Genomic DNA, 20,340 nt, shown 5'->3' with positions numbered 1-20,340 from the left:
AGAGGTTTCTCAAGAGGCAGGTCAGGTGGTCAGGTATTCCCATCTCTTTAAGAATTTTCCACAGTTTATTGTGATCCACACAGTCAAAGGCTTTGGCTCTCACTACTCAGCTATTCAATCATTTTGGTTGAATTCACCATACACTTCCTTCTCCCTCATTCCTCCCAAAGCCAACATGGAGGTTTTTTCACTATATTTAAAAAACTGACATATAAGTGACAACAGAATTATATTCAATTCAGATGTATGACATAATGATGATGCAGTGGTTTGTATACATTATGAAAAGATCTCTACGATAAGTCTAGTTAATTTCTCCAAAGAAGACATACAGATGGCTAACAAACACGTGAAAAGATGCTCAACATCACTATCAGAGAAATGCAAATCAAAACCACAATGAGGTACCATCTCACGCTGGTCAGAATGGCTGCTATCAAAAAGTCTACAAACAATAAATGCTGGAGAAGGTGTGGAGAAAAGGGAACCCTCTTACACTGTTGGTGAGAATGCAAACTAGCACAGTAACTATGAAGAACATGTGGAGATTCCTTAAAAAACTGGAAAAAGAACTGCCATATGACCCAGCAATCCCACTGCTGGGCATACACACCGAGGAAACCAGAATTGAAAGAGACATGTGTACCCCAATGTTCATCACAGCACTGTTTACAATAGCTAGGACATGGAAGCAACCTAGATGTCCATCAGCAGACGAATGGATAAGAAAGCTGTGGTACACACACACAATGGAATATTACTCAGCTACTAAAAAGAACGCATCTGAGTCAGTTCTAATGAGGTGGATGAAACTGGAGCTTATTATATAGAGTGAAGTAAATCAGAAAGAAAAACACCAGTATATTAACACATATATATTTTTAAATTTAAAAAGATGGTAATGACGACCCTATATGCAAGACAGGAAAAGAGACACAGATGTAAAGAACAGACTTTTGGACTCTGTGGGAGAAGGGGAGAGTAGGATGATTTGAGAGAATAGCATTGAAACATGTACATTACCATATGTGAAACAGATGACCAGTCCAAGTTTGATGCATGAAACGGCACTCAAAGCCAGTGCACTGGCACAACCCAGAGGGATGGGATGGGGAAGGAGATGGAAAGGGGTTTCGGGATGGGGGGACACATGTACACCCATGGCTGATTCATGTCAATGTATGGCAATAACCACCACAATATTGTAAAGTAATTAGCCTCCAATTAAAATTAATTAAAAAATATAAGTCTAGTTAACATCCATCATTATGCATAGTTTTAAAAATTTTTCCTGTTATGTGATCTTTTACATTTTAGCAACTTTCAAATATACAATATAGTGTCATTAACTACAGTGATCACGATGTATGTTATAGCCCCATGACTTATTTATTTTATAACTGGAAATTTGTACATTTTCATGCCCCTTCACTCATTTTCCCTGCTCCCCACACCCTGTCTCTTGCAACAACCTATTTGTTCTCTGTATCTGTTAGTTTTTTTTTATGTTCCACCTATAAGTGAGATCATACAGAATTGCCTTTCTGTGTCTGACTTCTTCCACTTAGCATAATGGCCTCAAGGTCTATCCATGTTAACAAAAACAGCAAGGCTTCCTTTTTTTTATGGCTGAATTATATTTTTATTCATTCATCCATTAGTGGGTGCTTAAGCTTCATCCATGTCTTGGGTATTATAAATAATGCTGCAATAAACATGAGAGTGCAATGCACATATCTTTTCAGGTTAGTGTTCTTATTTTCTTCTGGTAAATACACAGAAGCAGAACTGCTGAACCATGTGGCACATGTATTTTCAGTTTTCTAAGGGACCTCCCCTCATTGTTTTCAATTGTGGCTACACCAATTTCCACACCCACAAATAGTGTACAGGGGTTCCCTTTTCTCCACATCCTCGTCAACATTTGTCATTTCTTGTCTTTTCGGTAATAGTCATCTGACAAGATGATACATCACTGTGGTTTTTATTTCCCCGATTATTAGATGCTGAGCACCTTTTCATGTATCTGCTGGTCAACTCTGCCTTCTTCGGAAACTGTCCATTCAGATCTTCAGCTCACTTTTCAATTACATTGTTTGTTTTCTGCTACTGAGTTACATGAATTCTTCAATATATACTTGATATTAACCCCTTATCTGATATATGATTTACAAATATTTTCTCCCATTTGGTACAGTCTTTTCATTTTGTTGATGGTTTCCTCTGTTGTGTGAAAGCGTTTTAGTTTGATGTAGTCTCATTTGTTAATTTTTACTTTTGTCATCTTCACTATCGGTCTCATATCCAAAAAAAAAATCACAGCAAAGACAATGTCAAGGAATTTACTGCTTGTTTTATTCTAGGGGTTTTATGGTTTTAGGTCTTATATTTAACTCTTTAATCCATTTTGAGCTAGTTTTTGTGTACAGTATTAGACAGCAATCTAGTTTCATTCTTTTGCATGTGGCTGTCCAGTTTTCCAGCATCATTTATTGAAGAGACTATCCTATCCCACTGTATAGTTCTTGGCTCCTTTGCTGTAAGTTAATTGACCACATATGTGTGAATCTATTTCTGGACTCTCTACCAAAGTGACTTTTTGGAACATAAAGCAGATGCCTACAATGGTTTCCCTTTGCACAGGATATAATCTAAACTTCTAACTCAAAGACCTGTAAGGCCCTAAATACTCTGGCTCCTATTCTACCTCTCTCCAATTTCATCTCTCAACTAAGTTACATACTACTTTACTATCATTCCAGCCAGACTGGTCTTGTTTTACATCCTTCAATTTACTGAGCTCCTAAGTTAATCTGTAAAATGCATTTGCTGATTCTACTAAAAGGAATACTCATCTCCTATACCATGCCTTCAATTTCTTCAGATCCCAAGTTGAATGTCACTTCTTCACTGAGACCTTCCTTAATACTCCTACACCCAAACTGATAAGAAATAGGTTCCTTCCTGTGGAATCTCGTAAGAATTCTGTATGTTTCTTTCACAGCTGTTATCATTGTTGTTGTTGTTTAGTCTCTCAGTTGTGTCCAATCCTTGGCGACCCCATGGCCAAGGACCCCATACAGCACACCAGGCCTCCCTGTTCTTCACCATCTCCCACAGTTTGTCCAAGTTCATGTCCATTGCATCAGTGATGCCATACAACCATCTCGTTCTCTGCTGCTCTCTTCTCCTTTTGCCTTCAATCATTCCCAGCATCAGAGACGTTTCCAATGAGAAGGCTGTTCTCATCAGATGACCCAAATACTGGAGCTTCACCATCAGTCCTTCCAATGAGTATACAGGGTTGATTTCCCTGTGGAATTATTTATTTGTTCAATCTTTACCTCTGCAAGAATGTCTAATTGCAGGCAACAAGAGAGGTAGAGACATAAATCTCCAAATGCCCAAAGCTTTGTAGATACTTAGTTATCTGCACAACTAAATAATACTTTAAGAAAATGTTGCAATTTTTTTTGTCAGACTGAAAAAAAAAATCCAGATAACAGCTAAGAAATCTAAACAAAGCACAATCTCCAGAAAACTAAATGTGTTACTGATCAGAGGAACATCATAAAACCTGACAATCAAAATAACTCAAAAATTACCAAGTACTTATTACATGCCACTTAAATAGACCATGAAGATGCTATTATAAATAAGACAATAGATCACAAGCAATAAATCAGATTTTTCTAAGAACACAAAACCTCAAGTACAAACTCCCAAGTAGCTGTATGCCTATTAAAAAATAACTCTTTGTCTATTATAAGTCAATTCTATTGGTAGAAAAATCTTTCCCAAAGTGTTCTGCTTTGAGTTGTTTACTGAAATGTTAATGAAAATTGTCAATTTAGGGGAGGAGAGAAAAGACAGTTCCAGGCTTCCATTTCCAGATTACAGATCCAGGGGATGGAGAGTCCTTATGCCTGAAAGGGTAACAAAAGTAGCAGTAGCAAAATGACAGCAATCACTTGCATTTACTTGGATGACTAAGTGAATGGCCATGTACTCCTGCTAAACTAGTCATAAAATATTTCAAAATATGATATTCAAAGTCAACAGAATAGACATTCTTGCTACTGCTGTATAGAATGGGGAAATATGATGCACTAGGGCCTAAGATTTAACTTGCTTTATACCTTCAGACAAATAATGTCACCTCTCTGGTCACACTTTCTACAGCTATATAAGATGGGAGATTTGTACAGGTCCTCTTTAAGAATCCCTGTAGCTCTAGTCATATCTCACAATAGCAGTATATAAGTAAATGTCAAACTAAAATTTTCTCTGGTACTAGACCAATGCAAATAAGGCAAATATTTTTTCCTTTAAAAATTCTCAAAATCGGTGCTCTAAACTTTAATAACATGCTAAAATGTTGTATATTGACAAATAAAAAGTACCATAATTGAAATTTGACCCACTCTTTCTTGAATTAGAATATTTGGCATTAAACTTGAACCAAACCAATAACAATGCTCACCGATACTGATATGTCCTCATTTTTTCTCTTAACACTGGAGTCAAACAGGACATTTCTCCCTCGTCTTTCACAGTCTTGATATACAATCAGTCGAATCTGGCTTGGATCAAACTCTGGCAAAGGCCAACTTTAAAGAAAAATAAAGATTCATTAGAATTAGTTTAATAAATATTCCACATAAACACCTGGAAATAATAACCGAAACCCAAAGTTGTAGTACTGCTGCTCAAGGTAATACAGAAGATCTTTATATAAAATACTACCATTTAGTTTAGGGTTGAAAATTTACACAGCTGTGGCACTTTAGGTTAAAAAGAAAGAATAGCTGTGGCAAGTATCATTCAGTGTATATAAAATATAGTCATCCCATATGAATCTAAATATAGCTAATAAAAATATGTAAAAACATTTACTATAATGAAAATATATACTTATTTCATGGCATGGACTCAGATGGCATAAGATTAATAATCCTTAAATACTTTTGTTACTGTTTCTTTAATATGGAAATGAAAAAAACAGATCCAGTTTTCAGTTTAAATAACAAAAACTAATTACTTATAAAACAAAAACAAGTAAAAAGGTGGTGAACATCCAAATGGGATAGAAATTCCTCATGTATATTTGATACGAGTGAAAATGGCATAATCTTTTCGGAGAATAGGTTTTAAAATATATACACTAATTAGACAACATCTAGTAAAAATGAAGTTGACCCAGCAATTCTATTCCAGAAAAGTATGCCATTATACAAGAATGTTCAGAGCAGCACTGTTCATAATAGTTGAAAACTGCAAACTATTCATATACTTACCAACAGAATGGGTAAATATTCATACTATGAAATACTACACAACAAACATAACGAATGAACCTCAGTTGCAGGCAGAAACATAGACCATGAGCAAAAGAAATTAAAACAATTACACACATACACACAGTAGTGTATTTTGCCATTTATCAGTTCAGTTCAGTTCAGTTCGGTCGCTCAGTCGTGTCCGACTCTTCGAGACCCCGTGAATCACAGCACGCCAGGCCTCCCTGTCCATCACCAACTCCCGGAGTTCACTCAGACTCACGTCCATCGAGTTAGTGATGCCATCCAGCCATCTCATCCTCTGTCGTCCCCTTCTCCTCCTGCCCCCAATCCCTCCCAGCATCAGAGTCTTTTCCAATGAGTCAACTCTTCACATGAGGTGGCCAAAGTACTGGAGTTTCAGCTTTAGCATCATTCCTTCCAAAGAAATCCCAGGGCTGATCTCCTTCAGAATGGACTGGTTGGATCTCCTTGCAGTCCAAGGGACTCTCAAGAGTCTTCTCCAACACCACAGTTCAAAAGCATCAATTCTTTCGGTGCTCAGCTTTCTTCACAGTCCAACTCTCACATCCATACATGACCACAGGAAAAACCATAGCCTTGACTAGACGGACCTTTGTTGGCAAAGTAATGTCTCTGCTTTTCAATTTGCCATTTATAGAAAGATTCACATCAAGTAAAGCTTTATCAAGTGATGCACATTTAGTTTTTAAAACTATCATGAAAACAAAAGAAATGATGGCTTCAAAAGCTTGGAGAGTGGTTATAGCTCAGAGTTAGGTGAGGGCAGTGAGATTTCACCAGGAAGGGACATACCATGAGGACTGGGGCACTGATGATGTTCTATTTTTGACCAGATAATGTTTACACAGATACAGTATCAAAAAGAAAAAAGAAAAATGCCACTGCATTTGTCCTGTGTGCTTTTATACAGGCATTGTATTTCACAACTTAAAAAACTAATGGAATGAGTGAGATAAGGAGAGGAAAAGGGAGAAAACAATGAATTGTATGACAGAGACACCAATCTAGTAAACTGCATGCACTACAACTTACAGGACGGCTGCCAAGCAAGAAGAGGATTGTGATTCCAGGAGCTGCCTATTGTAAGTTAGGCTAAGTGGTCAATTCCTCACAATTCATCAGTCACAGCTTTTGATTACATTCCTTCATTTCCTTAAGAGAACCTCAACCCTAATCCTAGTACTTCCCTGGTGGCTCAGTGGTAAACAATTCGCCTGCCAATGCAGGTTCAATCCTGAGTTAGGAAGATCCCCGAGAAAAGGAAATGGCAACCCACTCCAGTATTCTTGCCTGAGAAATTCCCCATGGACAGAGGAGCCTGTCCATGGGCTTACAGTCCATGGGGTCGCAAAAAGTCGGACACAACTTAGCGACTAAACAACAACAGCAGCAACCCTAACCCTATCAATGAATGTTAAAAAAAAAAATCCATAACTGGCAATATAAAACATCTCCACCCCAATCTTGACAGAAAATATAATTTTAGTTTTCTTATATTTAATCCTTAGCAAATGTCTATGAATTGATGAAAAACTTATCCTGGACAATCAAACTAAACCAGGGATTCATCCTTAGATTACAATGATTTGCATCCCACTGAACAGCATTTATTAAACTGTGCTTTGATGTTAGGCAAAAGAAACCATAAAAGGACAGACTGATACAGAAAATCAGGAGGGTGGTCTCAAGAAAACTAAGAAAGAGGAGCACTTTAGAGAGGAAGAAGAAATATCAGGGCTGTTACTAAAAAGTATCCACTAGTTTTAGAAACAAAGAAGTCACTGGTGACCATGATAAAGACACTTCTCAGTACAGGGGTCAGACTGCAGAGATTTGAGGACCGAATAAGGGTAGAGAAAATAGAGATTTTAAGACAAATATCAAAGAAAGTAAAAAAGAAAAGGAATCATGAAATAGAAGACAGTTATTTTGTTATTAAAAAGGACACGTGAACATGTTTACATATTGATGACAAAAGTGTGAAGTGGATGGGAGAGGAAGACTGACAAAGTAAGGTGTCTAAGGAAGTGGATGAGGACAGAATACAGAGTACAGATGAAAGAATTACCTCCGAAGAAAGGATAATCACTGCACTAGGACAAAAAGAAAAGATGGACACAGATACAGGAAGATTCAGAGATATGAGGGGAAGAATGGGGGAATTCATACCTAGAAGCCCTGTATACTTTCTAAAGCAGGTGAAGGAAAATAAAGGACAGGTTGTAAAATGTGGGGACAGTAGACAGCAAAAGAGAGCAGTCTTTGTAGCAAAAGAAAATGTGCTGACTGGCAAACGTAAGATTTCTTGGCAATTATGAAAGTCTACCTGAGATGAAAATACACCAGTCACAAACTACACAGTTGGGTCATTTTCTCCAGCAATCATTCGCATTCATGTGCTTGGATATGGATCAGATTGAGATAAGTTGCAATCAGGGAACATGGGTTCAATCCCTGGTCAGGGAAATAAGATCCCACATGCTGTGGAGCAACTAAGCCCTTGCGCCACAACTACTGAGCTGGTGCGCTCTTGCCCTCCACAACTAGAGAGCCGGCATGCTGGAACTGTACATTTTAAATGGATGAATTTTACAGTATGCAAAATTTACTTCAATAATAATAAAAACAAGTTAGAATGTGTTGCTCCTTTTCTTATTAAGTATTTGTAAAGTATTCTTCCAATGAGTACATGGATTGAACTATCATATTCCACAACCTGAAAAAATAAAACAGAAACTTCCTTTGAAAAGTTTAAAGGTATGCCCATCAACTGATGAATGAATAAACAAAATGTTATACCTATACAACAGAATATTACTTGGCTATAAAAAGCTGAAATATGGCTGACCCTTATAAATATTAAGCCAAATGAAAGAAGCCAGACACAAAGGCCATATACCATAAAATTCCATTTATTCCCTCTGACTTGTCGAAATAGTCAAACCCACTGTGGCAGAAAGTAAATTAGTGGTTGCCCAGGAGGACTGGCAGGGGAGAAGGGAGATGACTGCAATGAATAAGGAGTTCTTTTTTTTTAACTGATGTATAGTTGATTTGCAATATTATACAAGTTTCAAGTGTACAACATACTGATTCACACTTTGTAAAGGTTGTTCTCCATTTACAGTTTTTATAAAACATTCCTTGTGCTCTACAATATTCCCTTGTAGCTTACTTATTTTATCTGCAGTAGTTTGTACCTCTTAACTCCCTATTCTCTAATCTTGCCCCTCTCCTTTCCCCACTGGTAACCACTAGATTCTTCTCTGTATCTGTGAGTTTGTTTCTTTCTATTATATTCAGTAGTATGTTTTATTTTTTACATTCTACATATAAGTGATATCATATAATATTTGTCTTTCTCTCTCTGACTTCATAAGCATGTGGAGTGATGAAATGTTCCGGAATTTGACAGCAGTGATAGCTGGACAACTGCTTGACTATACTAAAAAAAACCCACTGGATTGTACATGGTTAAAAGGTAAATTTTACAGTGCATGAAATTTATCTCAACAATAGTAAAAAGAGTAAGAATGCTTTCTCCTGAACTTACCTAAGCATTTGTAACGTAAAGTGTTCTCTGTTAACTCAAAATAAGACTACACAAAAGCTTAAATTCTAAAGCTTCTAGAAACATAGAGTATCTATACAATCAAGGGGTGCAAAGAATTCTTATACAAGACACAAAGTTATTATGCATAAAAAATTTGATAAATTGAACTTCATTAAAGCTTAAAACCTGCACATTAAAAGGCAGAGTTCTTTTAAAAAGGCCAGTCATAAAATGGAAGAAAATATTTGCAATATATATAGATGACAAAGAACTTGTAAATAGCCTATACAAAGAATTCCTATAAAGCAGTTAAGATGAACCATCTGTCCAATTTTAAAATGGGTGAAACGCTTGGGCATTTCAGATAAAGAGTATATAAATGATGAAGGAACAAAGCACATGGAAAGGATGCTAACAAGATTAACTATCAGATAAATGCATATGAAAACACTTTCACAAAAGACTAGTAACGTTTGTTGTTGGTAAAAATATGAGGCACGTGGAATCTTTCACATTGCTGGCATGAGTGTAAAAGGGTACAACCATTTTAGAAAAAATTTGGCAGCTATAACCAAGCAATTCTTTTCAAAGATATTTACCCAGTAGAAATGAGAACATATGTTCAAAGAAAAGTTTTTGCAGCTTTATTCCTAATGGCAAAAAAATCTGGGAACACCACAATTACCATCAACAGGAAAATGGATAAACAAGCTGTGGTACATTCTTACACTGAAATACTGCACAAGGAATAGACTACTTACTCGCCATAACGCAGATGAACTCTGAAACAACCCTGAGTGAAAACAATCCAGACACAGAAGAATACATATTGGTAATTCCATTTATATGTAGTTATAGACAGGCAAAACTAATCTATGGTGATAGAAATCAAAGCAGTGCTTGGCCAGGGGCAGGATGGAAGGGAATGGACTAGAAAGGTTTTTGGACTGACTGAAATGTTCTATATATTTACTGGGGTTGTAGTTAAACAGATGCATACATTTTTAAAAATTAATCAAATTATACACTTGAAATGTATGCTTTTTACAAAAACTGTACCTCAATCTTTAAAAAGGAGGATTATGGGGAAAAACCACTATACATATAGTGTATATGCTGAAGTTGAAGCTCCAATACTTTGGTCACCTGATGTAAACAGCTGACTCACTGGAAAAGACCCTGATGATGGGAAAGACTGAAGGCAGAAGGAGAAGAGGGTGACAGAGGATAAGATGGTTGGATGGCATCACCAATTCAATGGGCATGAAACTGGGCACGCTCTGGGAGATGGTGAAGGACAGGAAGGCCTGGTCTCAAACAGTCAGGAATGACTTGGCAACTGCGCACACACACACACACACACCATTGTGCAAACACACACACACCATTGCACACACACACACAAACATGCTTGCCCAGTGGCTCAGACAGTAAAGGTCTCAAAGAGTCAGACATGACTTGGCAACCACACACACACACACACACCACTGTGCACACACACATACACACCTGCCTGGTGTCTCAGACAGTAAAGGTCTCAAAGAGTCAGACATGACTAGGTGACCGCATGCACGCATGTGCACACGCGCGTGCACGCGCGCGCACACACACACACACACACACACACACGCGCTTCCCTGGTGGCTCAGATGGTAAAGAATCTGTCTACAATGCAGGAGATTCAGGTTCGATCCCCGGGTCAGGAAGATCCCCTGAAAAAGGGATTGGCTACCTACACTTCAGTATCCTTGCCTGTAGAATTCCACGGACAGAGGAGCCTGGAGGGCTTTAGTCCATGGAGTTGCAAAGAGTCAGACATGACTGAGTGACTGACACTTTCACTTTTCATAATGTATTTATATTATTTACATTTTAGATATCTCAATAAAACAGAAATTAAATATTTACCATCCTCAGAAGCATAATGCCAGGCCCTGGGAATATTTCTGTACATTCATTCACTGACTTAAAAGCATTCATTAAGTATGAAAAGAAAAACATGACTGTGAAAGATTCACAGTCTAACAGGAAGACATGAATAATTTTATCACTATAACACAGTCTGTAACTGAGGCAGGATTATAATGCAGACAAGAGGTCTGCATAGGTAGGTCAGGTACGGACTCACTAAAGAACAATAATAAATGATATACAATGGATAATAAATAATAGGTAACAGTTATTATCTACTGTATACCAGTTACTGTCCTAAGGGCATTACATAGGTTAATTCATTTACTCTTCACAGCATCAATTCATCTTCACAACTTCATTCCTATTTTACAGGCAAGAAAACTAAGGCATAGAGAGACTAAGTAGCCTGCCCAAAATAACATAGCTAAATATAGACAGTAATTGGCAAAGTTCAGCTTAGATTCCAGGCACTATGCCTCTGGAATCCATGATCATAACCATTATTCTCTACTATCGATGAAGTACCTAAAGTCTGTATGAGCTTCAAGTTGAGAAGACGGGTATTCTCTTCCCTGCAAGAAGAAAACATCATACGCTATAATTTTTAGCGACCCTAGCTCTGGAGTGTGCAGTGAAGTAACAAAAGCTGGAAAGGTAGACTGGCGCTAGATCAAAACTCAGAACTATTTCACACAAACACATAAGGACTTCATTCAGACAATGAGTAAACAGGGTGTTAAAATGACAGTAAGATCATCTGTGCCTTTTAGAGAATCACATTTACAAAAACTTAGAGAACTGACTAGAGAGGAAGGTGTGGAGGTAAGAATAAGGTTCTAACCTGAACCAAAAATAGCACTGAAGACAGCAAGGGAGGGAGCCAGATGTTATTTAGGAGACCAAGAAAGGACTTGGGAGACTGGATATGGGGAATGAGGGGAAAAAAGGATGCCTGATTTTCAGGTTTCAGATTTGATGAAGAGAGTCGTAGAGAAAGAATACAGGAGGGAAAGCAAGTTTGGAATAAGGGTGTTTACAGATTTAGTTCAGTCGGCCTATGAGATGCTGCAGAAGAAACACCTCTGATATTCTGATGAAAAAAAATGCTCTGGAGTTTAGGAGAAAGGCTTAGACTAGAGTTCTAGATATAGGAGTTATTGATACATAGTTGGTAGTGAAATTATTCAGGGAGAACATATTAATGGAAAAGAGAAAAGATACACAGAAACAACAAGTTCCTACATGGAACTGCATTCAAAATCCTGTAATAAATGATAATGGGAAAGAATATGAAAAAGTATGCCTGCATATATGTGTGTGTGTGTAAACTGAATCACTTTGCTATACACCAGAAACCAACACAACATTATAAATCAATTATACTTCAGTAAAATAAATTTTAAAAACAGAAAAGAGAAAGTAAAGAATCAATAAGCTAGAATTTTACAACATAGCAGTATCTTAAGGACAGAGAGTAGAGAAATCAGGGAAGATCAGTAAACACAGACCACAAGAGAAAATCAATGGTACAATATTATTTCAAAAGTCAAGGGACATGAAGATAAAAAAAGGAACAGGGCACAGTGGCAAAGGCTGCAGAAAAGTCAAAAGATTTATAAAGACTACACGCATCCATGGGATTTTTAATTTGGTGGTCTTTGGTACTCTTCCAAGAACCATTTCAATGCAGAGTTGGAGCCAGGGTAGTCACACAACAAGAGCAACTAGAAAAAAGAACTGAGAAAGTGAGATGGTAAGTATATACTATTCAGAAAGTATATACAGAAGTATACACTATCCCTTTAAAAGGGGTAGAGAGAAAAATAATGTGACCACACAAATGACCATCTAAACTGTAAAATTTTGAAAGCAAAGGAGGGCCCTAAATGCACAAAAGACACCTGAGATTATCTTGGGCAACCAAGATCTATGGTCATCCCAGATAAGTAGAAGAAGTAAGGCCACAAAAGGCTATCTCTTAAAGGAAAAAGACATATACAAACATATATTATTGTTTGCATTTATGTATGTATGTATCTATCTACCTAAAGAAAAAAGGTACATACTTAAAGGCATGTGTTTCCGAACTGAATGGAAGAAATCAGCGGAAAAGTCTAACTGGATAGCTATGTGTAAATCAATGAAATTAGAACATTCCCTCATACCATATAGGGCTTCCCTAGTGGTTCAGACAGTAAACAATCTACCTGCAATGCAGGTTCAATTCCTGGTGGTCAGGAAGATCCCCCGGAGAAGGGAATGGCTACCCACTCCAGTATTCTTGCCTGGAGAATCCCACCAACAAAGGACCCTGGAGGGCTACAGTCCATGGAGTCATTAAGAGTCAGACATGACTGAGGGACTAAGCACACATGTGTCGTCGCTCAGTCGTGTCCGACTCTTTGTGACCCCATGGACTGTAGTCTACCAAGCTCTTCTGTCCATGGGATTTTCCAGGCAAGAGTACTGGAGTGGGTTGCCATTTCCTTCTCCAGGGGATCTTCCCGACCCAGGGATTGAACCCGGGTCTCCCGCATGTACTCCATACCATATACACATATGAACTCAAAATGGTTTAATACCTAAATATAAGACATAACACCATAAAACTAGAACAGAACAAAAGCTAAACATTCTTTGACACAAACTGTAGCACAACTTTCTTAGATCAGTCTTCCAAATCAAAAGAAATCAAAGTGAAAATAAACAAATGGAGCCTAGTGAAAGTCGCTCAGTCATGTCTGACTCTTTGTGACCCCATGGACCATACAAGTCCATAGAATTCTACTGGCCAGAATAATGGAGTAGGTAGCTGTTCCCTTCTTCAGGGGATCTTCCCAACCCAGGGATTGAACTCAGATCTCCCACATTGCAGGTGGATTCTTTACCAGCTAAGCCACCAGGGAAGCCCCAAATGGAGCTTAATCAAACTTAAAAGCTTTTGCACAGTGAATGAAACAATCAATAAGACAAAAACACAACCTACATACTGAGAGAAAAATACTTGCAAATGATGCAACTGACAAGGAATTATTATCCAAATTACACAAGCTCAATTATCTCAATATCTAAAAAAAACCAAAAACCAAACAAACTCAATCAACAAATGGACAGAAAACCTAAACAGACATTCTTCAAGGAAGACATACATTGCATCAATGTGGATGAATCTAGAAATTATAACACCAAGGGAAGCAACTCAGATACAGAAAGACAAATATCATATCACCCACATGCCGAATCTAATTTTTTTTAATGATACAACTGAACCTATTTACAAAATAGAAGCAAATTTACATATATTGAAAAATAACTTATGGTTACCAAAGGAGAAACACTGTGGGGAGAAATGAAATCAGAAGCCTGGAATTAACATACATACACTACTAAACAGAAAAGCAACAAGGATCTACTGTACATCACAGGGAACTCTACTCAATATTCTACGATAATATGTATGAGAAAAGAATCTGAAAAAGAATGAATATATGTACACGTATGTGAATTACTTTGCTGTATGCCTAAAAATATTAATTATACAACATTGAAAATCAACTATATTCCAATAAAATTAAAAATAAATTTACAGGAAAAATTTTAAAAAGACATACAGATGAAAAGATCCTCAACTTCACTAATTATTAGAAAAATGTAAATCAATCAACAAAGAGGTATCACCTCACACTGGCAGAATGGCCATCACCAAAAAGTCTACAAAAAATAAATGCTGGAGAGGGTGTGGAGAAAAGGACCCCTCCTACACTACTGATAGGAATATCTACTCCCATCAGTAGATTTCCAGCACCACTCTGGAAAATATATGGAGGTTCCTTAAAAAACTAAAAATAGAGCTACATATAATCCAACAATCCACTCTCTTGGGCATATATCTGAAAAAAAAAAAAAAAAAACCCAAACTCTAATTCAAAAAGATTATTCACCCCAATATTCACAACACCACTATTTACAACAGCTAAGACATGGAAAGACAAAGACTTAAGAATGACCTTTTACTAACCAGAAACGAAATTCTGATATCTAATTCACCATATTTTCCACTTCATCATGATGCCTTTTATCAAAATTTAACTGAAGATATGATTAAGCCTCATCATTAAGAGTGGTAAGCACACTATCACTATTCACAAAAATTGTCTATCCATTATAGCAAAGCTATCCTCAGTAAACATATCTGATCTATGTGGTTTTTAACTTTCTGACATTCATTCTACATACCTGAGAACTTAAACTGCAGTGAAACACTGCAAAAAGGTTAAAATGAGATAAAACAATTGAGAGAGCCTGTATCCATGTTGTTCAACTGGGTGACACATATTGAAAAAGGTATTTTTAAGTATTTTTAATCCTACTTTCATAGTAGGATTTATTTAAGACATAAAAACAATGTACTAAATTCACTACTAATTCAAATTAAGTCAAGTCATAAATGACTAAGTGGCGACACGCAGTTAAGATGTTTACAAAAGCATCAAAAATACTACCTGATAAATTCAGGTCTATATCTGTAAAATTTAAGAACATCAAATATAAAATAATTGGATTATGATCAATAAGCTAATACAATGTCAAGTTTTTAATTTAAATTTTACTTATATATATGAAATACACAAAAGCATACTGCTCTTCAAATAGCTGTATTGAGTTTTCCTATGTAATAAGTATGAGAAAGGGCAGTAAATGACAAAGAGAATAAGACATACATACCCCAGGGACTAATACGTAGTGTCTATAAATTAGACTTTAAAATAATGATTACCACCTGCTCAAAACATTCTCAAGTCCTTCTAATTAATCACCATAATTCTAATCAACTACTCATAAAATAAGTCTACCTAAAAACTCAGCATTAAAATTGTTCCATCACTAAATTTATAACTGATTTGGGCTGATTTTGACGTTAATAACATTTGAAAATAAAATCTTAAGCTGTATATTAGTAGCATCTCTATTTCTCTTAAGCAATTCTGCTTTTCAAAATCCCTAAAAACTCCAGTTATGTACAACTGCCAACCCAGGTTAATAATAGCAATGAACCACATTCATCTGAAACCACAAGACTGTCCCGTGACATACCAAGAAGTCTGAATTAAGTCAAAAGCCCCTCATGCTGCAATGCTAAAAGGCCTAATCCTAACAACAGGACCATGGGGGACTGGGAACTTTTAAGAAACATACTGCCAATGACAACATCTATTTCTGAAAAGGTTCATCTACCCAGTTCTGTCATTTCACAAGCGACATCCTGTTCTTTAGTTCCATCGAAGACTCTGCTATTTTCACAAAAGCAAACCATGACTACTTTTCAATTTCTCATCTCTTCTACCAAAAATATGCGATTAAAGAAAATCAACCTAAGTATTCAATAAACCAAGTGCTGTCCTGGCAGCTGGTACAGACTAGGAATGCCAACATGTTTTAAGGGTTCTTTAACTCAATAGAGGCAGGTCCCAGGGAGAGGACTCAGGCAACCCATAGCTAGAACCCAGCTCTTCAACCATCCCCATCTATGAAGAACTCAGGCTCATTTACTGAACAAGAAAATAGAATAGCTCCTCTCTCAACTTCCATGTCCCAAGCCTGTCATTTCAAACAAGTACACACACACACACACACACACACACACACTGCTGAAAGCCACAAGGTTGTGTTCCACCCAGATGACAATCAACCTAAAAGCAGGCCCTAGGGAGAAGGCAATAGCACCCCACTCCAGTACTCTTGCCTGGAAAATCCCATGGACAGAGGAGCCTGGTGGGCTGCAGTCCATGGGGTCGCTAAGAGTTGGACACGACCGAGCGACTTCACTTTCACTTTTCACTTTCGTGCATTGGAGGAGGAAATGGCAACCCACTCCAGTGTTCTTGCCTGGACAATCCCAGGGACGGCGGGGCCTGGTGGGCTGCCGTCTATGGGGTCGCACAGAGTCAGACACGACTGAAGCGACTTAGCAGCAGCAATGATCACAGACACAGAAAGGTTAATATGAAAACCAGTTCACGAATCTGAACTCTAGGTTAAATTTAGACAGACAAGTCTGACACAAATTACTACCTTTGAATTTATAATCTTCAATACAACTACCAAGTTACATTATTTGGCTGGTTCATGAAATAAAGACATTTCAACTTGCTTTAAAAACACTGTCTTTCACTGAGTTTTTGCACTTTTGTATCAGCAAGTTCTTCCAGGAAAAACAAACAAATGAACAGAGGGTACATCTGGTGTACTATGCTGATGTGATAAATGCAGTAAGCAACAGAAATGCCTTAATGTAGTGGGCTATTAACCCAAATCCTAGCAGACAATATGTTAAAACCAAGACTCATTCCTCACACCCAACATGAAAGAAACAGAATGAGCTCTGAATCAGCCGAACTTGAATTTAAATCCCAACTCAGCCACATACTGACTGTGATCTTAGAAAAGTGTCTTCATTTCTATAGTCCTCAGATTCCCCATCTATTAATATAACAGAGGACTAGCTCTGTGATTAGTATAGGGAGACTGTTTTATCTCAACACTTAAAACACTGTGTCACACATATCAAAATTTCAATAAACACTTGAATTACTGACATTGTTACTAGAAGTGTCTCTTCCATGTACAATGCCTTCTTGTCCTAGTTACAAAAACTGTAACTTCCTTTATTTTAAATTGCAATAGTTTATAATTCTAATAATCCTGGCACTTCTTAGGATATATAAATATCTGGCATAATGGTTCTAGAGTTTCATCACAATTCATCAGACAGAAACTTCTAAAATCCATCTTTCATATGTGGGGGGCAGAGGCTGTATGGGAAATTTCTGTATCTTCCACTAAATTTTGCTAGGACATAAAATTGCTCTAAAAATTTAAGTTTATTTTTTTCAGTTATATTCATATTTTTCAATTATTTTCCATTATAGATTATAAGATACTGAATAAAGCTCCCTATGCTATACAGTAAATCCTTTTTGCTTATCTATTTTATAGCAGTGTACATCTGTTAATTCCATACTCCTAGTCTATCCCCACCCTTTTCCCTTTGGTAACCATAAGTTTGTTTTCTGTTTGTAAGTCTGTTTCTGTTTTGTAAATAGATTCATTTGCATTACTTTTTAGATTCCACATAGATATCATACAGTATTTGTCTTTTTCCATCTGACTTACTTCATTCAAAACTTAGGTCTAATTTTAAGAACCCATCCTTGATTGTTGAAGTTAGAAGCCTGCATAAAGTCATAAAAGTTCACTGAATAATTTTACAGACCTAACCAATCTAACCGGAGAAGGCACTGGCAACCCACTCCAGTACTCTTGCCTGGAAACTCCCATGGATGGAGGAGCTGGTGGGCCGCAGTCCATGGGGTCGCTAAGAGTCAGACACGACTGAGCGACTTCACTTTCACTTCTCACTTTCATGCAATGGAGAAGGAAATGGCAACCCAGTGTTCTTGCCTGGAGAATCCAGTGTTCTTGCCTGGAGAATCCCAGGGATGGGGGAGCCTGGTGGGTGCCCGTCTGTGGGGTCGCACAGAGTCGGACACGACTGACGTGACTTAGCAGCAGCAACCAATCTAACATTTCAGGGTTCATTCATGACAGACTTCTGATATGAATTTGGATTTAACATAATCAGGGTATAAGCATGTTTGCCGCAGCACTAAATGTATTAAAAGGAAAAAACAAAAAAATTAAAATGCTCATCAAAGAGACTTTGATAAACATGCTGCAGTACATTCATTCAAGTGGAACACTGTGTAACTGTTTAAAAGCATAAGAGCTATATATAAAGATCTCCAAGATAATTTATTACATGAAGAAAACAAGGTTCAAAAGGGCATGTATAGCATCAGACTTTCCTCCAAGGAATACAAAATAACTTGATAACTTTCATAATCTTATGGCAGAACACGATCTGCTTTTCAAAAAGTTTCAGATCAGAAATGAACTATCCAGACAAAAAGTCCGATGTCCACCAACTCAAAAACCAGCAAGTACCATAACACTAAGAAACAATGGAAGAAAAAGGACACGTTCCAAAACAGGCCAATGGTTTCTCTAATGTCAACCTACAAAATCTCTGTTCACCTAGATGCTCAAACAAAAATCCAGAAGTCACCAAGTTCTGTTTCTCCTATCTCCTAAATGTCTTGAGTCAGATCACTATCACTGGAGACTTCCCTGGTGGTCCAGTGGCTGAGAATCCATGCTCTCAATGCAGGGGAGCCCAGGTGCAGTCCCTGGTCAGGGAACTAGATCCCATATGCTGCAACTAAGAGTTCACATGCTGCAAACAAGAGTCAAGATCCTATGTGTCACAACTCAGACTCGGTGCAACCAAATAAATATATTTTTAAAAAATTTTCAAAAGACCACCACCATTACCACACTGCCACCTCTGAGCTACCATAATATCTCACTGCTTAAATCAGTCTCCCAGTCTTTCCTGCTTTCCTCCAGTTTATTCTCCAGTGTACCTACAGTGGGAAAACCTCAACATGCCACTCACCTACTTAAAAATTCTTGGTTAATAACCTCATTGCTCTCAGGATAAAGATCTAACTCTTTAATAGACTTGGCTCTTGCCTATTCTCTCCTCCCACCTCCTGTCATATCCACTTAAATCAGTTCTTTAAATGACACTTTCACTTCAACCTTTTTCACTATGCTTTTTCTTTGGTCTAGCACACTTTTTCTTGTCCTCTCCCTATTAGCCCGATTCATTTTTCAGGTTTCAGTTAATGCTTCTTCTCATTAGAAGTATTCCTGGTCATTCCAATCCTCTACCCTACATCTGGAATAGGTTCCCTTCCCATTTGCCTCCACAGCAACCCTTTCTCTACTTCAACAGAGCTTTAAACTGACATTCTGTACATCCCTCATTCTAATTTCCTTTTTATTATCTCCATTTCTACTGGATCATAGGCTCTATGAGAACGGGACCATACTTCTCTTGTGCATAGCTGTATTCTAGTGTCTAGTACCATGGCTGACATTTAGTAGCCTGTTAACAGGTAGGTGGTAAAGAATTTGCCTGCTATTGCAGGAGACACAGGTTCAATCCCTGGGTTGGGAAGATTCCCGGAGAAGGAAATGGCAACCCACTCCAGTACTCTTGCCTGGAAAATCTCATGCAGAGAGGAAGCTGGTGGGCTATAGTTCATGGGATTGCAAAGAGGTGGATGGGACTAAGTGACAGAGCATGCCCACACGCAATAGGTCAAAACTAAAAACTAAACTCTGGCAATTTTTTTTAATCTTGAGATCAGTGTAATGTTAACAAAACATGAAATAGGATTTTATTATTTTTTTTAATGTGAATGAAATATCTCAGTACCTATTTGCTTATACTGACTCTGAAGTACACAGTCATTTCAGGGTGTAATGCATTCAGTGTTCTCTCCCAACTCAATCCTCAAAAAAGAGAATAATCTTTGTAAACATAATATAAACTGACTATACAAACCTATGAGAACCTAACAGAATGTTTAACTTTATTAATTTTAAATGTGGATCATTTTTAAAGTTTTTAAAAGTGCTGGG

At 37.4% G+C, this 20,340-nt stretch overlaps 1 protein-coding gene across 2 annotated transcripts in view; it reads right to left on the bottom strand.

Annotated features, from left to right (window-relative positions):
- Positions 1–20,340, bottom strand: part of FNIP1 (folliculin interacting protein 1) — a 121,487-nt gene that overhangs the window by 68,330 nt on the left and 32,817 nt on the right. For both annotated transcript variants that reach the window (XM_005888378.3, XM_005888379.3), the window contains exon 2: positions 4,484–4,610. In XM_005888378.3, coding sequence (XP_005888440.2) covers positions 4,484–4,610 — 127 coding nt within the window. The remainder of the gene's footprint in view (positions 1–4,483; positions 4,611–20,340) is intronic.

This window comes from Bos mutus, chromosome 7, assembly GCF_027580195.1.
Source record: "Bos mutus isolate GX-2022 chromosome 7, NWIPB_WYAK_1.1, whole genome shotgun sequence".
Lineage (NCBI taxonomy): Eukaryota > Metazoa > Chordata > Mammalia > Artiodactyla > Bovidae > Bos > Bos mutus.
This window is presented reverse-complemented; position numbering and strand designations above follow the sequence as displayed.